Source organism: Neolamprologus brichardi, chromosome 22 (genome assembly GCF_056152115.1).
Source record: "Neolamprologus brichardi isolate AB-2024 chromosome 22, ASM5615211v1, whole genome shotgun sequence".
NCBI lineage: Eukaryota > Metazoa > Chordata > Actinopteri > Cichliformes > Cichlidae > Neolamprologus > Neolamprologus brichardi.
In genome coordinates this window covers 31,372,902-31,386,758 of record NC_142124.1, presented here as the reverse complement: position 1 = coordinate 31,386,758, position 13,857 = coordinate 31,372,902, and the positions used below count along the sequence as shown (strand labels likewise).

The window sequence follows — 13,857 nt, the reverse complement described above, 5'->3', positions numbered from 1 at the left end:
CTGCTTCTTAATTCAGATAAAACTGAGGTCATTGTACTCAGCCCTGAAAAGCTTAGAAATATGGTATCTAACCAGATTCTTACTCTGGATGGCATTACCTTGGCCTCCAGTAACACTGTGAGGAACCTTGGAGTCATTTTTGACCAGGATATGGCCTTCAACGCACATATTAAACAAATATGTAAGACTGCGTTCTTCCATTTGCGCAACATCTCTAAAATTAGAAATATCCTGTCTCAGAGTGACGCTGAAAAACTAGTTCATGCATTTATTACTTCCAGGCTGGACTACTGCAATTCATTATTATCAGGATGTCCAAAAAACTCACTGAAAAGCCTTCAGTTAATCCAAAATGCTGCAGCAAGAGTACTGACAGGGACTAGAAAGAGAGAGCATATTTCTCCTGTTTTGGCTTCCCTTCATTGGCTTCCTGTTAAATCCAGAATTGAATTCAAAATCCTGCTCCTCACATACAAGGTCTTGAACAATCAAGCCCCATCTTATCCCCCAACCAATCACAGCAGATGGCCCCGCCCCTCCCTGAGCCTGGTTCTGCCGGAGGTTTCTTCCTGTTAAAAGGGAGTTTTTCCTTCCCACTGTCGCCAAAGTGCTTGCTCATAGGGGGTCATATGATTGTTGGGTTTTTCTCTGTATGTATTATTGCATGGTCGACCTTACAATACAAAGCGCCTTGAGACGACTGTTGTTGTGATTTGTTTTCTGTATAAATAAAAATGAAATTGAAATAATATAATAATATAGTATAATAACATAATAGTCACATGGAGATATAGGGCACTATTAATTCCTTTAGTACATTTTCATGACAATTTAGTCATATTTTTAGTTTATGTGCAGAGAACAGAGACAGTTTGCTGAAGTACAGAGAATGGTGTTGGGCCATCACCAGAACAGCTTCAGTTCATTTGGCTGTGATTGGTCCAACTATCAGGAACTGTAATTATATGATGAAACACAATTCTTTCACGCTGGTCTGAGATCTGACATCTGTAAAGACTGTATCATATAAATAAATCCTTTTATGTGTAGCCAAGTGAACTAATACTACATATGGAAAGGGTTTAAAAAGAGGGGATTGTGTTTTTGACTGATTGCCTGTCTACCAGAGGTCTGTTGTAGAGTTGTCATGGTGATGACTAGACCTCGCATTTTGGGGGTATACTGTCCCTTGAAGAGACACTGTAAGCCAGAGCACGCATGCACTCAAGTTTGCGTCACACACTGAGCGCTGTGAGCGGGAGCACTGGAGAGTTAGAGACTGCAAAAGATTCTGTGGCTAGCTACAAAAGAGGTAAATGTGCTAAAAAAGTGTAGCATACTGCAAAATATTGTCACCAGTGTTGTAGTAGACTGTAATTAGCTAAGTTTCTTTAGCAATGACTCCATGTTTGTGACCATTTCTGTAGAGTTCTTAACGCGCAACGGGTGCATGTTTAATGGTCACGTGCTGTGAAAGGGACTGAAGAGCGGGTTGGCGTGAGTAGTTACAGTGTCCTAACAGATTTTAAAGTTGTTAAGTTTATACTGTTATTCACTTTGCATAACTCTGTATGTTTCTGTTTGATTCAGAGGGGAGATCACTTGCTGTGTGATTCCTGCGTGTGTACTTGTCCTAGCACAGTAGCTGTGTGGAGAAACTGAAGTGAGTTCATGATGTTCTCCCATAGAAATGTATGTTTAAAAGAGAGTTTACAGTGCACTTTATTGCCAGTTGACCTGCGAAGTTGTGGGATGTAAACAATGTGTTTATTTGTTTTGTTTTCTCTTTTTTGTTGTATTTGTTTCTTGACAGGTCACTACTGTTGTCTATACTGTTTGAAGTTAACATGTACATATGATAGTTACTGTTGTCTCAGACCCCGAAAGGCAGTTTTAGGCTGAGCCAGTGGAATAGTTAAATTTTGCCGTTTCACTCAAAACTACAGAATTAAAACTGTGCTCCTCCGAGTACAGTCGGAGAATAAAAAAGCCCACAAAATAGTATTTCCTGTGTCCTGTCTCATTCCCCATGACCGGGCCACATAGTTTGGTGTCAGAAGTGGGATTCTCAAGTTAGTTTTGAGTTTCAGTATAGAGAGACACAGTGAGTGGGGCTTTATAGACAACAGTAGTGGCTGAGAAGATCCCAGTCCTTCCCAGAGGGCGGCAATCGCAGTGTGGACGTCCTGAGGTGGTTCTGTGCAGTGGTACAACAGGAGCCTGCTTCAGCCATTGGACGTGGAGGGCATCTGACACAGATTTTGGACTGTTGAATCTCATCTACAAGTGACTGTGGGAATCTGCTGCACTAAAGACTCAGAGACATTGCAGTATGTCGCAAGAGGACGAGGGGGAAGGTCCTTCAGGGGCCGGAGCTATCCCCACTGAAGACAGTCAAGCTGCCTCGTTGTTTGACAGTGCAGGTAACCCGTTGGTGCAGCTACAAACAAAGATTAACGAACTGAGTAGGAAACATGATGCTGTTATGTCTAATATTGCTAACATGGGTAATGTTCCAACCAGATCTGTTGTGTACATTCCAAGAGAAAAGGTGATTGTACCTTTTAGTGGGGAACCAGCAAAAGATGCTTACACTGTTGATGAATTCATAGAAGAGGTGGAAAGAGCAATAAGAACTAGGGGTCTGCGTGGAGAGGATCAAACCGACTTTATCCTCTCACAGCTGAAAGGGTCTGCCCTAGAGGAAGTTAAGTTACGTATGGCAGGCCAGGTGAAGGAACCGAGTGATCTCTTTTCATATTTGAGGGAGGCATTTAGAGAGAAGCGCACCACACCACAGCTCTTGCATGCTTTCTATGCACGCCGCCAACTAGATGGGGAAGACCTGCGAGATTATTCACATGCACTCTCTCAGTTGCTCAATGCTGCAATACAGCAGTCCCCTAATGTAGTACCCAACACACAGCTGGCACTTCGGGATCAATTCATTGAAGGTGTGCATGCCCCATATCTTCGGCGTGAACTACGTAGGCTCACTAGGGACAAGCCTGAGTGTAGTCTCTTTGATGTTAGAGAGGAGGCAATCATGTGGACTATGGAAGATCGTCCACGCAGCACTAATGTAGCAAGACATAGAAATATAGTGAGTGACAGGCCAGATGAAAGCTGTGAAAAGACAACCTCCACCAGTGATGTACAGACAGACTTTACCATGGCTCTGCAAGAGATGGTTAAAATAATCACACAACAGGGTAAAGCCATAGGGGAGTTAACTAATGCAGTGAGGGAGCTCACGACACAGACTGCCAGTTCTGAAGACAGTAGAGGTGTTAAAGCTAAGCCCAAGCCTAGGTACACTAGAGAGGGTCAGCCTATTTGTCTCCGATGTGAAGGGGTGGGACATATGGCCAGACACTGTAATGCACCCCGACAACCTACGAGCCAGTCTGCCACCATGCCCAGTTCACCGCTAACGGGAAATGGGAACCCTCCATTGCTATGAGCCGGGCAATGCGAGGCAAGTCAGAAGGCTCAAAGGAAGCTCTAACCAAGGAACATTTTCTAGAACATGCTGTTGGTCAGTGCCCTGAAGTAGATATCCAGATAGGTGGTGTATCCCTTAGATGTCTGCTTGACACAGGAAGTAATGTAAGCACTTTGACAGAAAGCTTTTTCAGAAATCATCTCCAGGGAGAAGATGAAGATATGCACTGTACTGCCAAGTGGCTTAAAATCACAGCAGCCAACCAGTTGCCGCTGCCCTATTTAGGCTATGTGGAGTTAGATGTACAGGTCATGGGGCTCACTATACCTGAATGTGGTTTTCTTATAATCAAAGATGATAAAGCAGAAAGAGACAATCCCAAATGGTTGGATTCGTCACCCCATGGCATTATAGGGATGAACATTGCAAAACGATGTAGACAGTTAGTACTCTCAGAGTTTGACACCACTCTAGGGGGAGAGCTGGAGTCCAGCTGGAGGAAGGCCTGCCACTGCGTACAAGCTGCTGAGCTTGTGGAAAAGGTGTCTACTGCCCGTGTTGCAAGCAAACACAAAGTGCGGGTGCCTGCCTCATCCCTGACCACTGTCTATGCAAGGGGCCATGGCAAGCAGTTTGGTAGCGCATTGGTTGAACCAGGGAATGTTCAGCTCCCAGGTGGCTTATTGGTGATCCCAACTCTAGTGTCAACTAACAGCCTGGTATTCCCAGTACAGGTGATGAACATCTCACAAGAGGATGTCTGGCTTCCACCTAAGGCTAGACTAGGCATTATTAGTCCTGGCCACTGCATTGAGGGTGACCCATGCGAGGTGAGATTTGAGCGCATATCTGCCAACCATGAGGAGGTGACGCTTAACCAAAAGGACTGTCAGGGGGCCAACAGCTGCGTACAGGACTTATTGGGAAGATTACACATAGGTGGCACACCAGGACAACAGGTCGAGGTCAGAACTCTTTTGAAAAAGTATGCGGATGTTTTTGCACTTCACGATGAGGATTTGGGGTACACTGATCGTGTGAAGCATGAAATTCCTGTTGTAGATGAAGCCCCTGTTTCTCAGCCATACAGGCGCATCCCACCAAATCAGTACAAAGAGGTTAGGGAACACATTTCTGAACTGTTGAGAAAGGGGGTGATTCAGGAGAGTTCGAGTTCCTATGCTTCACCAGTTGTTCTGGTACGCAAGTCAGATGGGAGTCTTAGACTGTGTGTAGACTACCGCAGACTAAATGCGAAGACCAGGCGTGATGCCTTTCCACTCCCTCGCATTGAGGAGAGCCTGGATGCTTTGAGTGGTGCAGAGTTCTTCTCAACCGTAGATCTTGCCAGTGGCTACCATCAGGTAGCAGTACATGAGAAAGACAGAGACAAAACAGCATTTACCACACCATTTGGCCTGTATGAATACTTAAGGATGCCTTTTGGGTTATGTAATGCCCCCGCGACGTTTCAACGTCTTATGCAGGCCACAATGAGTGATTTGGTCTTTCAGATTGTGTTGATCTACTTGGATGATCTGCTTGTGTTTTCATCAACATTCCAGGATCACATTGTGAGACTGGAGACTGTTTTGAAAAGACTGAGGGATACGGGGCTGAAGGTTAAGGTTGAAAAGTGCCATTTCCTCCAGCCCAAGGTCAAGTTTCTCGGTCATGAAGTGTCGGCTCAGGGAATAAGCACAGATCCTGACAAGATAAGCGCTGTGGCAAAATGGCCCATTCCTAGTACTGTGAAAGAGCTAAGGTCCTTTTTAGGATTTTGCAGCTACTATAGGAGATTCATTGAGGGCTTTTCCCAAACTGCGGGGCCACTCCATGATGTAGTGAACGTCTGTGTTAAGGAGATAAGTCCTGTCAGGGCTAAACAGCTTTTTGCTTCAGCCTGGACACCACAATGCTTACAAGCTTTTGAGTTGCTTAAGGAAAAGTTGACTAGTGCCCCTGTTCTAGGCTATGCTGACTTCAATCTCCCTTTCACGCTGGAAACGGATGCTAGCAGTCTTGGATTAGGTGCTGTTCTATCCCAAAAGCAGGGGGGAAGGAATAAAGTCATAGCTTATGCTAGTAGGAGGCTCAGAGGGGCTGAGAAGAATGATCAAAACTTTAGCAGCATGAAGCTCGAACTCCTAGCGTTAAAGTGGGCAGTCACAGAAAAATTTAGGAGTTATCTGCTGGGGTCCAAGTTCACAATCATAACGGATAACAATCCCCTGTGTCACCTGCCCACTGCTAATTTAGGAGCCATTCAACAGAGGTGGGTAGCACAGCTGTCTGTGTTTGACTTTGATGTCAAGTATCGCCCTGGCCGCTGCAACACTGCCGCTGATGCCCTCTCTCGGCAACCAACAGTTGACACGGCAGAACCTGACAGTGAGGATGCAGAATATGATGGCTCTATAGCCATATGTAATGTGCTAAGGGCAGGTACAAGTCTAGGCTCAGATCTTGTCATGGCTGGAGTTGAGGCTTGTAGGATCAGACTGCTGCAGGCCTCCGAACCAGATGAGGAACCAGTCAGTGAGGCTGTGCTGGGCAACACCCCAACGATGCCTGGTTACTCCAATGCAGAACTCTATCGCTTCCAAGTGTCAGACCCGACAATTGGTGTCTTGAGAGAGTTTTGGAGCAGACAGAAGAGACCTACCTACAGAGAGAGAGGGGGTCTGTCTAAACCGGTACGTTCTCTACTGAAGCAGTGGCCTCGGATCAGAGAAAAGGATGGACTGCTATACCGTGTGATTGAGGATGCTCACCTTGGACAGTGCCATCAGCTGCTACTACCTGCCTGCCTTAAAGAAAAAGTGCTCAGGAGTGTGCATGATCACATGGGACACCAGGGAATTGAACGCACACTGGGATTGTTGAAACAAAGATGTTTCTGGGGGGGCATGTTTGAAGATGTTGAGCACTGGGTGAAGAAATGTCAGAGATGTGTGTTAACAAAGATGCCTCAACCCAAAGTTCAGGCACCCCACGCTCCATTTTTGGCTACCCGCCCACTGGAAGTTGTTGCTGTTGATTATACCACCCTTGAGCGGGCTACAGATGGTCGTGAAAATGTTCTTGTAATGACTGACGTGTTCACCAAGTTCAGTCAGGCATTTGCCACACGAGATCAAAAAGCAGATACCACAGCTAAGATTATCCTGAAAGAGTGGTTCATGAAATATGGGGTACCAGAGCGCCTGCACTCAGACCAGGGCAGGAATTTTGAAAGTGCAGTGATTGCTGAGCTATGCAAACTGTATGGAGTCAAGAAAACTCGTACAACACCCCACCACCCTCAGGGTAACCCACATTGTGAGAGGTTCAACAGGACTTTGCACAACCTCCTGCGTACGCTTCCCCCTGAGAAGAAGCGGCGCTGGCCCGAGCATCTGTCAGAGCTGGTGTATGCTTACAATGTCACGCCGCACTCGACCACAGGGTATTCTCCCCATTACCTGCTGTTTGGGGTCCACCCACATCTACCCATTGATGCATTGTTGGGCCGGGAAGAAGTAAAGGATGACAAACTGGACTGGCTATTAGTGCATCAGGAGCGTCTCCAGGATGCACATGCCAGAGCCAGAGAATTTGCCGAACGGAAGGCTGCAGAGAGAGTGGTTCAGCAGCAAGGAAAGGTGTTCTGTCCACCTGTTGACATCGGACAGTTTGTGTATCTCCGTTACCGACCACCAGGAAGGAATAAGATTCAAGATGCCTGGGCAGCCCCTGTGTATAAAGTGGTTGATATCCAAGGGACAACATACACAGTAGTGCCCCTGGAAGGAGGGCCGGTGAAAAGAGTCCACAGATCTAACTTGAGGCCATGCGTGGGGTCTATACATACACCCAAGCCAAGGCTACGTGACCAGGAAGTCAGTTCTGCAGATGAGCACCAAGTGTCTGATACGGAGGTTGAGCATCCAGAGTTTGCCTTGATGGAGGAGGTCCAGTACCCAATGGAGCTGCCAGTGGATCAGGGACCTGTGAACTTGGTTCCGACGGTCGACGAGCCTGGAAACCAATTGGAGAATGGAACTGAAAATACGGGTGAGGATCTGCTAGGGCAGGAGAGCAGCGACAACCCTGATGACCTCGAGGTGGAGCCAGCAGCTTACCTTCCACCTGGACCAGGAAGCATTGGATTCTCCAGTGAAGAACCGGTGGCAAAACCTGTTTCAGCTCCTAGGAAAGGAAAAAAAGAGAAAGCAGAGGCAGGTCCACCCACACCTGCTACACGCAGGAGTAGGAGAGAAACTGCAGGGGTCCACACAAACCCATTTAATCTACCTAGGTCAGCATGCAATGCAGTATCCTTCAGTCCAGATGTACTCTCCCAGGTGTTAGCCGGTATGGTTCTGTACACCACCAAACTCAGGGGAATGGTGAATGAGCAGGGGGTCACCGAGGACGTTGACTCGTAGCAGGGGAGAATGTAGCCAAGTGAACTAATACTACATATGGAAAGGGTTTAAAAAGAGGGGATTGTGTTTTTGACTGATTGCCTGTCTACCAGAGGTCTGTTGTAGAGTTGTCATGGTGATGACTAGACCTCGCATTTTGGGGGTATACTGTCCCTTGAAGAGACACTGTAAGCCAGAGCACGCATGCACTCAAGTTTGCGTCACACACTGAGCGCTGTGAGCGGGAGCACTGGAGAGTTAGAGACTGCAAAAGATTCTGTGGCTAGCTACAAAAGAGGTAAATGTGCTAAAAAAGTGTAGCATACTGCAAAATATTGTCACCAGTGTTGTAGTAGACTGTAATTAGCTAAGTTTCTTTAGCAATGACTCCATGTTTGTGACCATTTCTGTAGAGTTCTTAACGCGCAACGGGTGCATGTTTAATGGTCACGTGCTGTGAAAGGGACTGAAGAGCGGGTTGGCGTGAGTAGTTACAGTGTCCTAACAGATTTTAAAGTTGTTAAGTTTATACTGTTATTCACTTTGCATAACTCTGTATGTTTCTGTTTGATTCAGAGGGGAGATCACTTGCTGTGTGATTCCTGCGTGTGTACTTGTCCTAGCACAGTAGCTGTGTGGAGAAACTGAAGTGAGTTCATGATGTTCTCCCATAGAAATGTATGTTTAAAAGAGAGTTTACAGTGCACTTTATTGCCAGTTGACCTGCGAAGTTGTGGGATGTAAACAATGTGTTTATTTGTTTTGTTTTCTCTTTTTTGTTGTATTTGTTTCTTGACAGGTCACTACTGTTGTCTATACTGTTTGAAGTTAACATGTACATATGATAGTTACTGTTGTCTCAGACCCCGAAAGGCAGTTTTAGGCTGAGCCAGTGGAATAGTTAAATTTTGCCGTTTCACTCAAAACTACAGAATTAAAACTGTGCTCCTCCGAGTACAGTCGGAGAATAAAAAAGCCCACAAAATAGTATTTCCTGTGTCCTGTCTCATTCCCCATGACCGGGCCACATATGAGTCCACAAGAAACACCACAAATCACAGGGCAGTGTGTGATCTTTCAGGACAGAGACATCAACAACAGTGACAGGACCCTCAGCGTCTTTCTACTGAAGCTGTCAGGCTCTGCTCAAATTTGAGCCACAAGCCTTTGGATGAAACTTAATTCAGGTCTTGACCAAAGTACATTTATGGTCAGTTCATACTGTATATCTTCTATAATAAATCGACGGTTTACATAATACTCAAAGTTTCATTTCTCAGCTTCATTTCCCTCCCAGCACTTTATGAAAGGCAAAAGCAAAAACTGCTGATGAGTAACTTTGCATAAATGTGTGGAGTATTGCAGCTTTTCATGCAGCATGATAAGGCTTCATAATGACACTGGTGACTATACAATGGTCACCATTCAGACAGAAAGGCAGTTGTTAGAGGGTGAATGGCAGGAACACTGTGTCTGCTGCCTCTTCTCTTGCCTCTGTGTATCAGTGAGTATTCAACAACAGTTTCTATTAGGGATACCGATACTGGTATCGGGTATCGGCCTCGATACCACATTTTCTAAAGTACTCGTACTCGTTAAAAGTCCCCCGATACCGAGGACCGATACCACGGTCTGAGACCTGTCTATGTTTGAGCGGCATGTAAGGGGTTAATCACAGGCGCCGAGTGCCCGCCCCCAGGCCCCGGCTGCAGCTCAGAGCTGAGAGAAGGCGAGGGGAGACAAGTCAGCCGTGTGGAACTATTTCAAAGTGAACGAAGACGCGAAAACAAAGGCGCACTGCAAATTGTGCTCAGCAAAATTGTCCAGAGGAGGCTCAAAAGGTAGCACATTTAACACAAGTAATTTAATCAAGCACCTAAAATCCCAACACGACAACGAGTACAAAGAGTTTACCCACACTTATTTACCCACGCTTGTTAGCACAGAGGAGCATAGCTGATGCTATAGCAGTGGGACAGAAAATAGTTGGGCATTTTAAACATTCCGCCTTAGCCTACTCCCGCCTCGAGGACGTTCAGGGACAGCTCAACCAGCCAATAAAGAGACTGCAGCAGGACGTACAGACGCGCTGGAACAGCACGTATTACATGCTCCAGTCTCTCATTGAGCAAAAGCGAGTGCTGGGCGTGTCCGAGCACGAGCTCCCTGACTATCTCACCGCTCACCAATGGGCTCTTATGGAGACAACTGTTGCCATCCTCGCCCCCTTTGAGGAACTAACTAAAAAAGTGAGCAGCTACGACGCACTAGCCTCTGATGTCATCCCAGCTGTGACTGTACTAGTGAGACTTCTAAACAGAGAAACAGACGAACAAATTTAAAATTAATTATTTTTTTTTTATAATTATTTATTCTGTAATATGTTGCATACAACATGCTTTTCATTTTAAATAAATGTTCTTAATTCCAAACTAGTCCCTTGTTGTTGTTGTTTTGTTAAATTATAGGACTAAAGCTGTTACCTGCAAATTTAAATCATGTTTTTATTAAGTACTCGGTATCAGCGAGTACTGAAATGCAAGTACTCGTACTCGTACTCGTGCTCGTTTCCAAAAAAGTGGTATCGGTGCATCCCTAGTTTCTATATTTAACTGCTGGTTCTTACTGCATAATTCTGTCTGTATAATATAAAAATTATTCAATGCATCGAGTTATGCCAAACCTCACAGAAACTGTGACGGTGGCTATTCTGAATTGCTGCTCGGCACATATACGCCGACCACAGTCAGAGCCTTACCCTCTGCAGATTGAAGTCACACAGAGGTAACCCACTCGCCCTCTGTCAGCACGCAGTCGCAGACTCATGAGTGAAGTTTTTTTTTCTTTTGTTTTGCTCTTCAACTCTTAAGAGCTCCATTAGCCACACAGAGGGCACAATATGTTCTGCATTGCTTCTCAAAGTTAGCATTGGTTAGTGATCATGGCCTGTTTTAGGTTTATAAATCATTGGTTTACACCATATTCCTCTGAATTAATGTCACAAATTGACAAACTGACCGTGAGATACAGTGAAGCGTGTAGAACATGTAATTCAAATCAGTGAGTGCACGAGCAGAACAAGAGCATGAAGCTGAGATCAAACTTCATTTGCTTCCATCTATAAGGTGCAGGTCACTGAGGTCTTCTGACAGAAACCTGCTGGTGGTTCCTCATTCTAGGCTGAAAACTAAAAGAGACTAAGTGTGTCTTCAAGGCTGTTGGCTGATAATCTATGGAACATTTTTTTTTTCCATTTTTGAAAGTTACTGCATGCACAGGTTTTTTTTCCCACTTGTAATCCGAGATGGGCAGTAACGTGTTACTGTAATCCGATTACTTTTTTTTAGTAACGAGTAAAGTAAGGGATTACTATTGCAAAAACGGTAATTAGATTACCGTTACTTTCCCGTAAGAACGCTGCGTTACTGCGTTACTAAAACCGTGATTTTTTGCGAGAATGTCTCATGACAGTGACGTAAGCGAGTGCCACGTTCGTGACAACAGCTGTGTGCAGATCAACAATGGATCATATATCGAGTGCAGAGAGAGTATGAGCGTGCAGCGTTTAAAGCGTGGAAGTACTGACCTTACTTTGAGTTTGAGTCCATAAAAAGTGACAAAAACATAAGTGTCCGTTGTGCGTGGGAAGAAAACTTCTTTTTACAGCGAAAAAAACCCCTAAACTTCCGAACAAGCACCGAGTAGCTACGACGTAATGGGAAACTCACAAAGAAACTCGCGGATTCTTCCACTGACCGCTGCGGCACACCTGCACCAGGGTAAACCTCCGCCTACCCCACTCCTGCTTTACAGGTGAAAATAGAGCAACAGGACCGCTAGTCTTTGACTTTATTTATTTTCTGCTGTGGTTTACTTGCATCTATTTGAAAGAGTGAGTGTAAACACAAAAAAAGTTTTTATTTTATGTGCTGGAATGTGCAGAAAATAGGTTTAAATATTAAACAAATTTCTTCCAGTCAGAGAATGTTGCAGATAATTACATTTTTGCTTGATGCATAAAGTTAAAAGATTAAAACTAACAAAACAAGTTTTAAAAAGAGACTTTTCAATTTGATTACATTTTGTATGATGGATTGTAGAAAAAGTAGAATTGGGCTGAAAGATCTATCGCTTTATCACCTATTCAGGTTGTAAATCGTGTTTTTAAAAAGTAACTAAGTAACTAAGTAATTAATTACTTTTGAAAATAAGTAATCAGTAAAGAAACTGGATTACTTTTTGGGGGAAGTAATCAGTAATTAGTTACTGATTACTTTTTTCAAGTAACTTGACCAACACTGCTTGTAATACAGTTAAATATATTGGAAATATCAGATATCATAGAAGTTGTTTTTAGTCAGCACTAGGGTTGCCAACTCCTTGAGAAATAAATATGGGACACCTCGTGGCCAGGGCCGGGCGACCCAGTTGTCTTCACCCTTCCCAGTGTGGTGAATTTTTTAGCTCTTTTTTTGTGTGTGAAATTATTTTTTTAACCATTTGACTTGAATTTGATTTAAGTAGATGCATATTCTTTGTGATATCAACACATGGGAAACAAAAATCATTTAGGCATTTATTTTTAGCTCAAAATGACAACATTAACACAATAAAACAGGTCTCTTTCTTAAACAGAAGCCTGTCATGCTTAACTTTTGAGAATAAAAGTAAATCTTTCTTTAAAAGAACTCTGTCCTGATTAACTTAAAATTATATAAATTAACAGAAAACAATAGAAAGAAAAATATTCTTGTAACAGTGCACATTTAGTGCATTTAGTGCAATTGGCTTCAGTAGAGGCATTATTTCAGCTTTTGCTCCCGTTTGTAAACCCACTTGTTCCCATGATTACGCATCATAACTCATCATCATTATTCATCTATGTATTACTTTTATGTATTACTCATCTATTTGTTGCAATATATCCTTGCAGTTGTTTATTACACAAAATAAATTATATTATCACACTTCTGGCCACATAGCGCTGATATTCACTGCACATGCCCATTTTAACCTTAACCAGAGGGTTTAAAAACAAACAAACCAGTGTTTACATACAATATCTGCTTCTGCCGTGGCCTGGTGGACAAAAATTGGTTAAGGGTTCCCCGAGCTTTCACGCCCCTCATGTTCTTCATGTGCCCACCATTAGAAGCACGCCTATGGAAAAAGTGTGCTGGCACACAGTGCAGTGCGCTTTATAGGTGTTATCGTGCACTTTTCCAGCCAGGTGTTTTCCTTTTCCCATTCTTCCCTGTACTTTTGTAGCCTTTTTTCTTTCTCTGAGAGGAACAAACATTGCTGGTCTAATGCTGGGCTTACACTGTGCGATTTTTGGCCCATTTTGAGCCGATTTTTGAGTCGTGCGACCAATTTGGTGATCGGCCCGATTTTGGCCTTCATCGTGCATCGTGTAGTATAGGTGGGGTAACGAGAAGCGATTAACACCTCACGACCAGCTCCCGATCATCAATCGCTCGTGAGGGTGTCACCGCAGCCGCTCACACTGCTCACGCGCAAACACGTAAACGTCGGTGAAAAAGACGGAGCAGCACGGCTGTGCAGCGTGTGATCTGGACACAAGCGATGGAGGCCCAACTTGTAGAACTTTGGAAAGCTCATCCGAGCCTTTTCGAAGTGGCATCACCAAATTATCACGACCACAACAATCGTGAAAATAGTTGGATAGACATTGCTGCTCAATCACAGCTGCCCGATCAGTGTTTTTCATTAGCAATTTAGCAAAGTTGATGGTGGCGTGTGTCTGTGTGAGTGAAAGACAGAGAGGGAGAGCGAGCGACAGATTTTCTGTTATAACCTTCATTTTATGGAGGCACAGTGTGAGCACTCAGGTCGCATCAGAGCATCGGGCGGTATAGTGTGAGACCTGCATCGTGACCTACGAACTTATAACCCCTGCGAGTCAATTGTGCAGTTTGAAAATCGCACAGTGTTTGCCCAGCTTCAGGTGTACTGTCGTCTGAGACTTGCACCGCAGTGTCG

At 44.4% G+C, this 13,857-nt stretch overlaps 1 protein-coding gene and 1 long non-coding RNA gene across 2 annotated transcripts; both read left to right on the top strand.

The window, feature by feature from the left end:
- The first annotated feature begins 1,196 nt into the window (after window positions 1-1,196).
- Window positions 1,197-1,999, top strand: LOC148096843 (uncharacterized). The gene is made up of 3 exons (XR_015717132.1): window positions 1,197-1,312; window positions 1,428-1,497; window positions 1,591-1,999. It is a non-coding gene; the product is annotated as an uncharacterized LOC148096843 (long non-coding RNA).
- Window positions 2,000-7,019: 5,020 nt separating this feature from the next.
- Window positions 7,020-8,839, top strand: LOC148096842 (uncharacterized). The gene is made up of 3 exons (XM_087835152.1): window positions 7,020-8,152; window positions 8,268-8,337; window positions 8,431-8,839. Exon 1 carries the CDS (start codon window positions 7,390-7,392, stop codon window positions 7,873-7,875), a length of 486 nt encoding a protein of 161 aa, XP_087691278.1. The 5' UTR covers window positions 7,020-7,389; the 3' UTR covers window positions 7,876-8,152; window positions 8,268-8,337; window positions 8,431-8,839.
- Window positions 8,840-13,857: the final 5,018 nt, after the last annotated feature.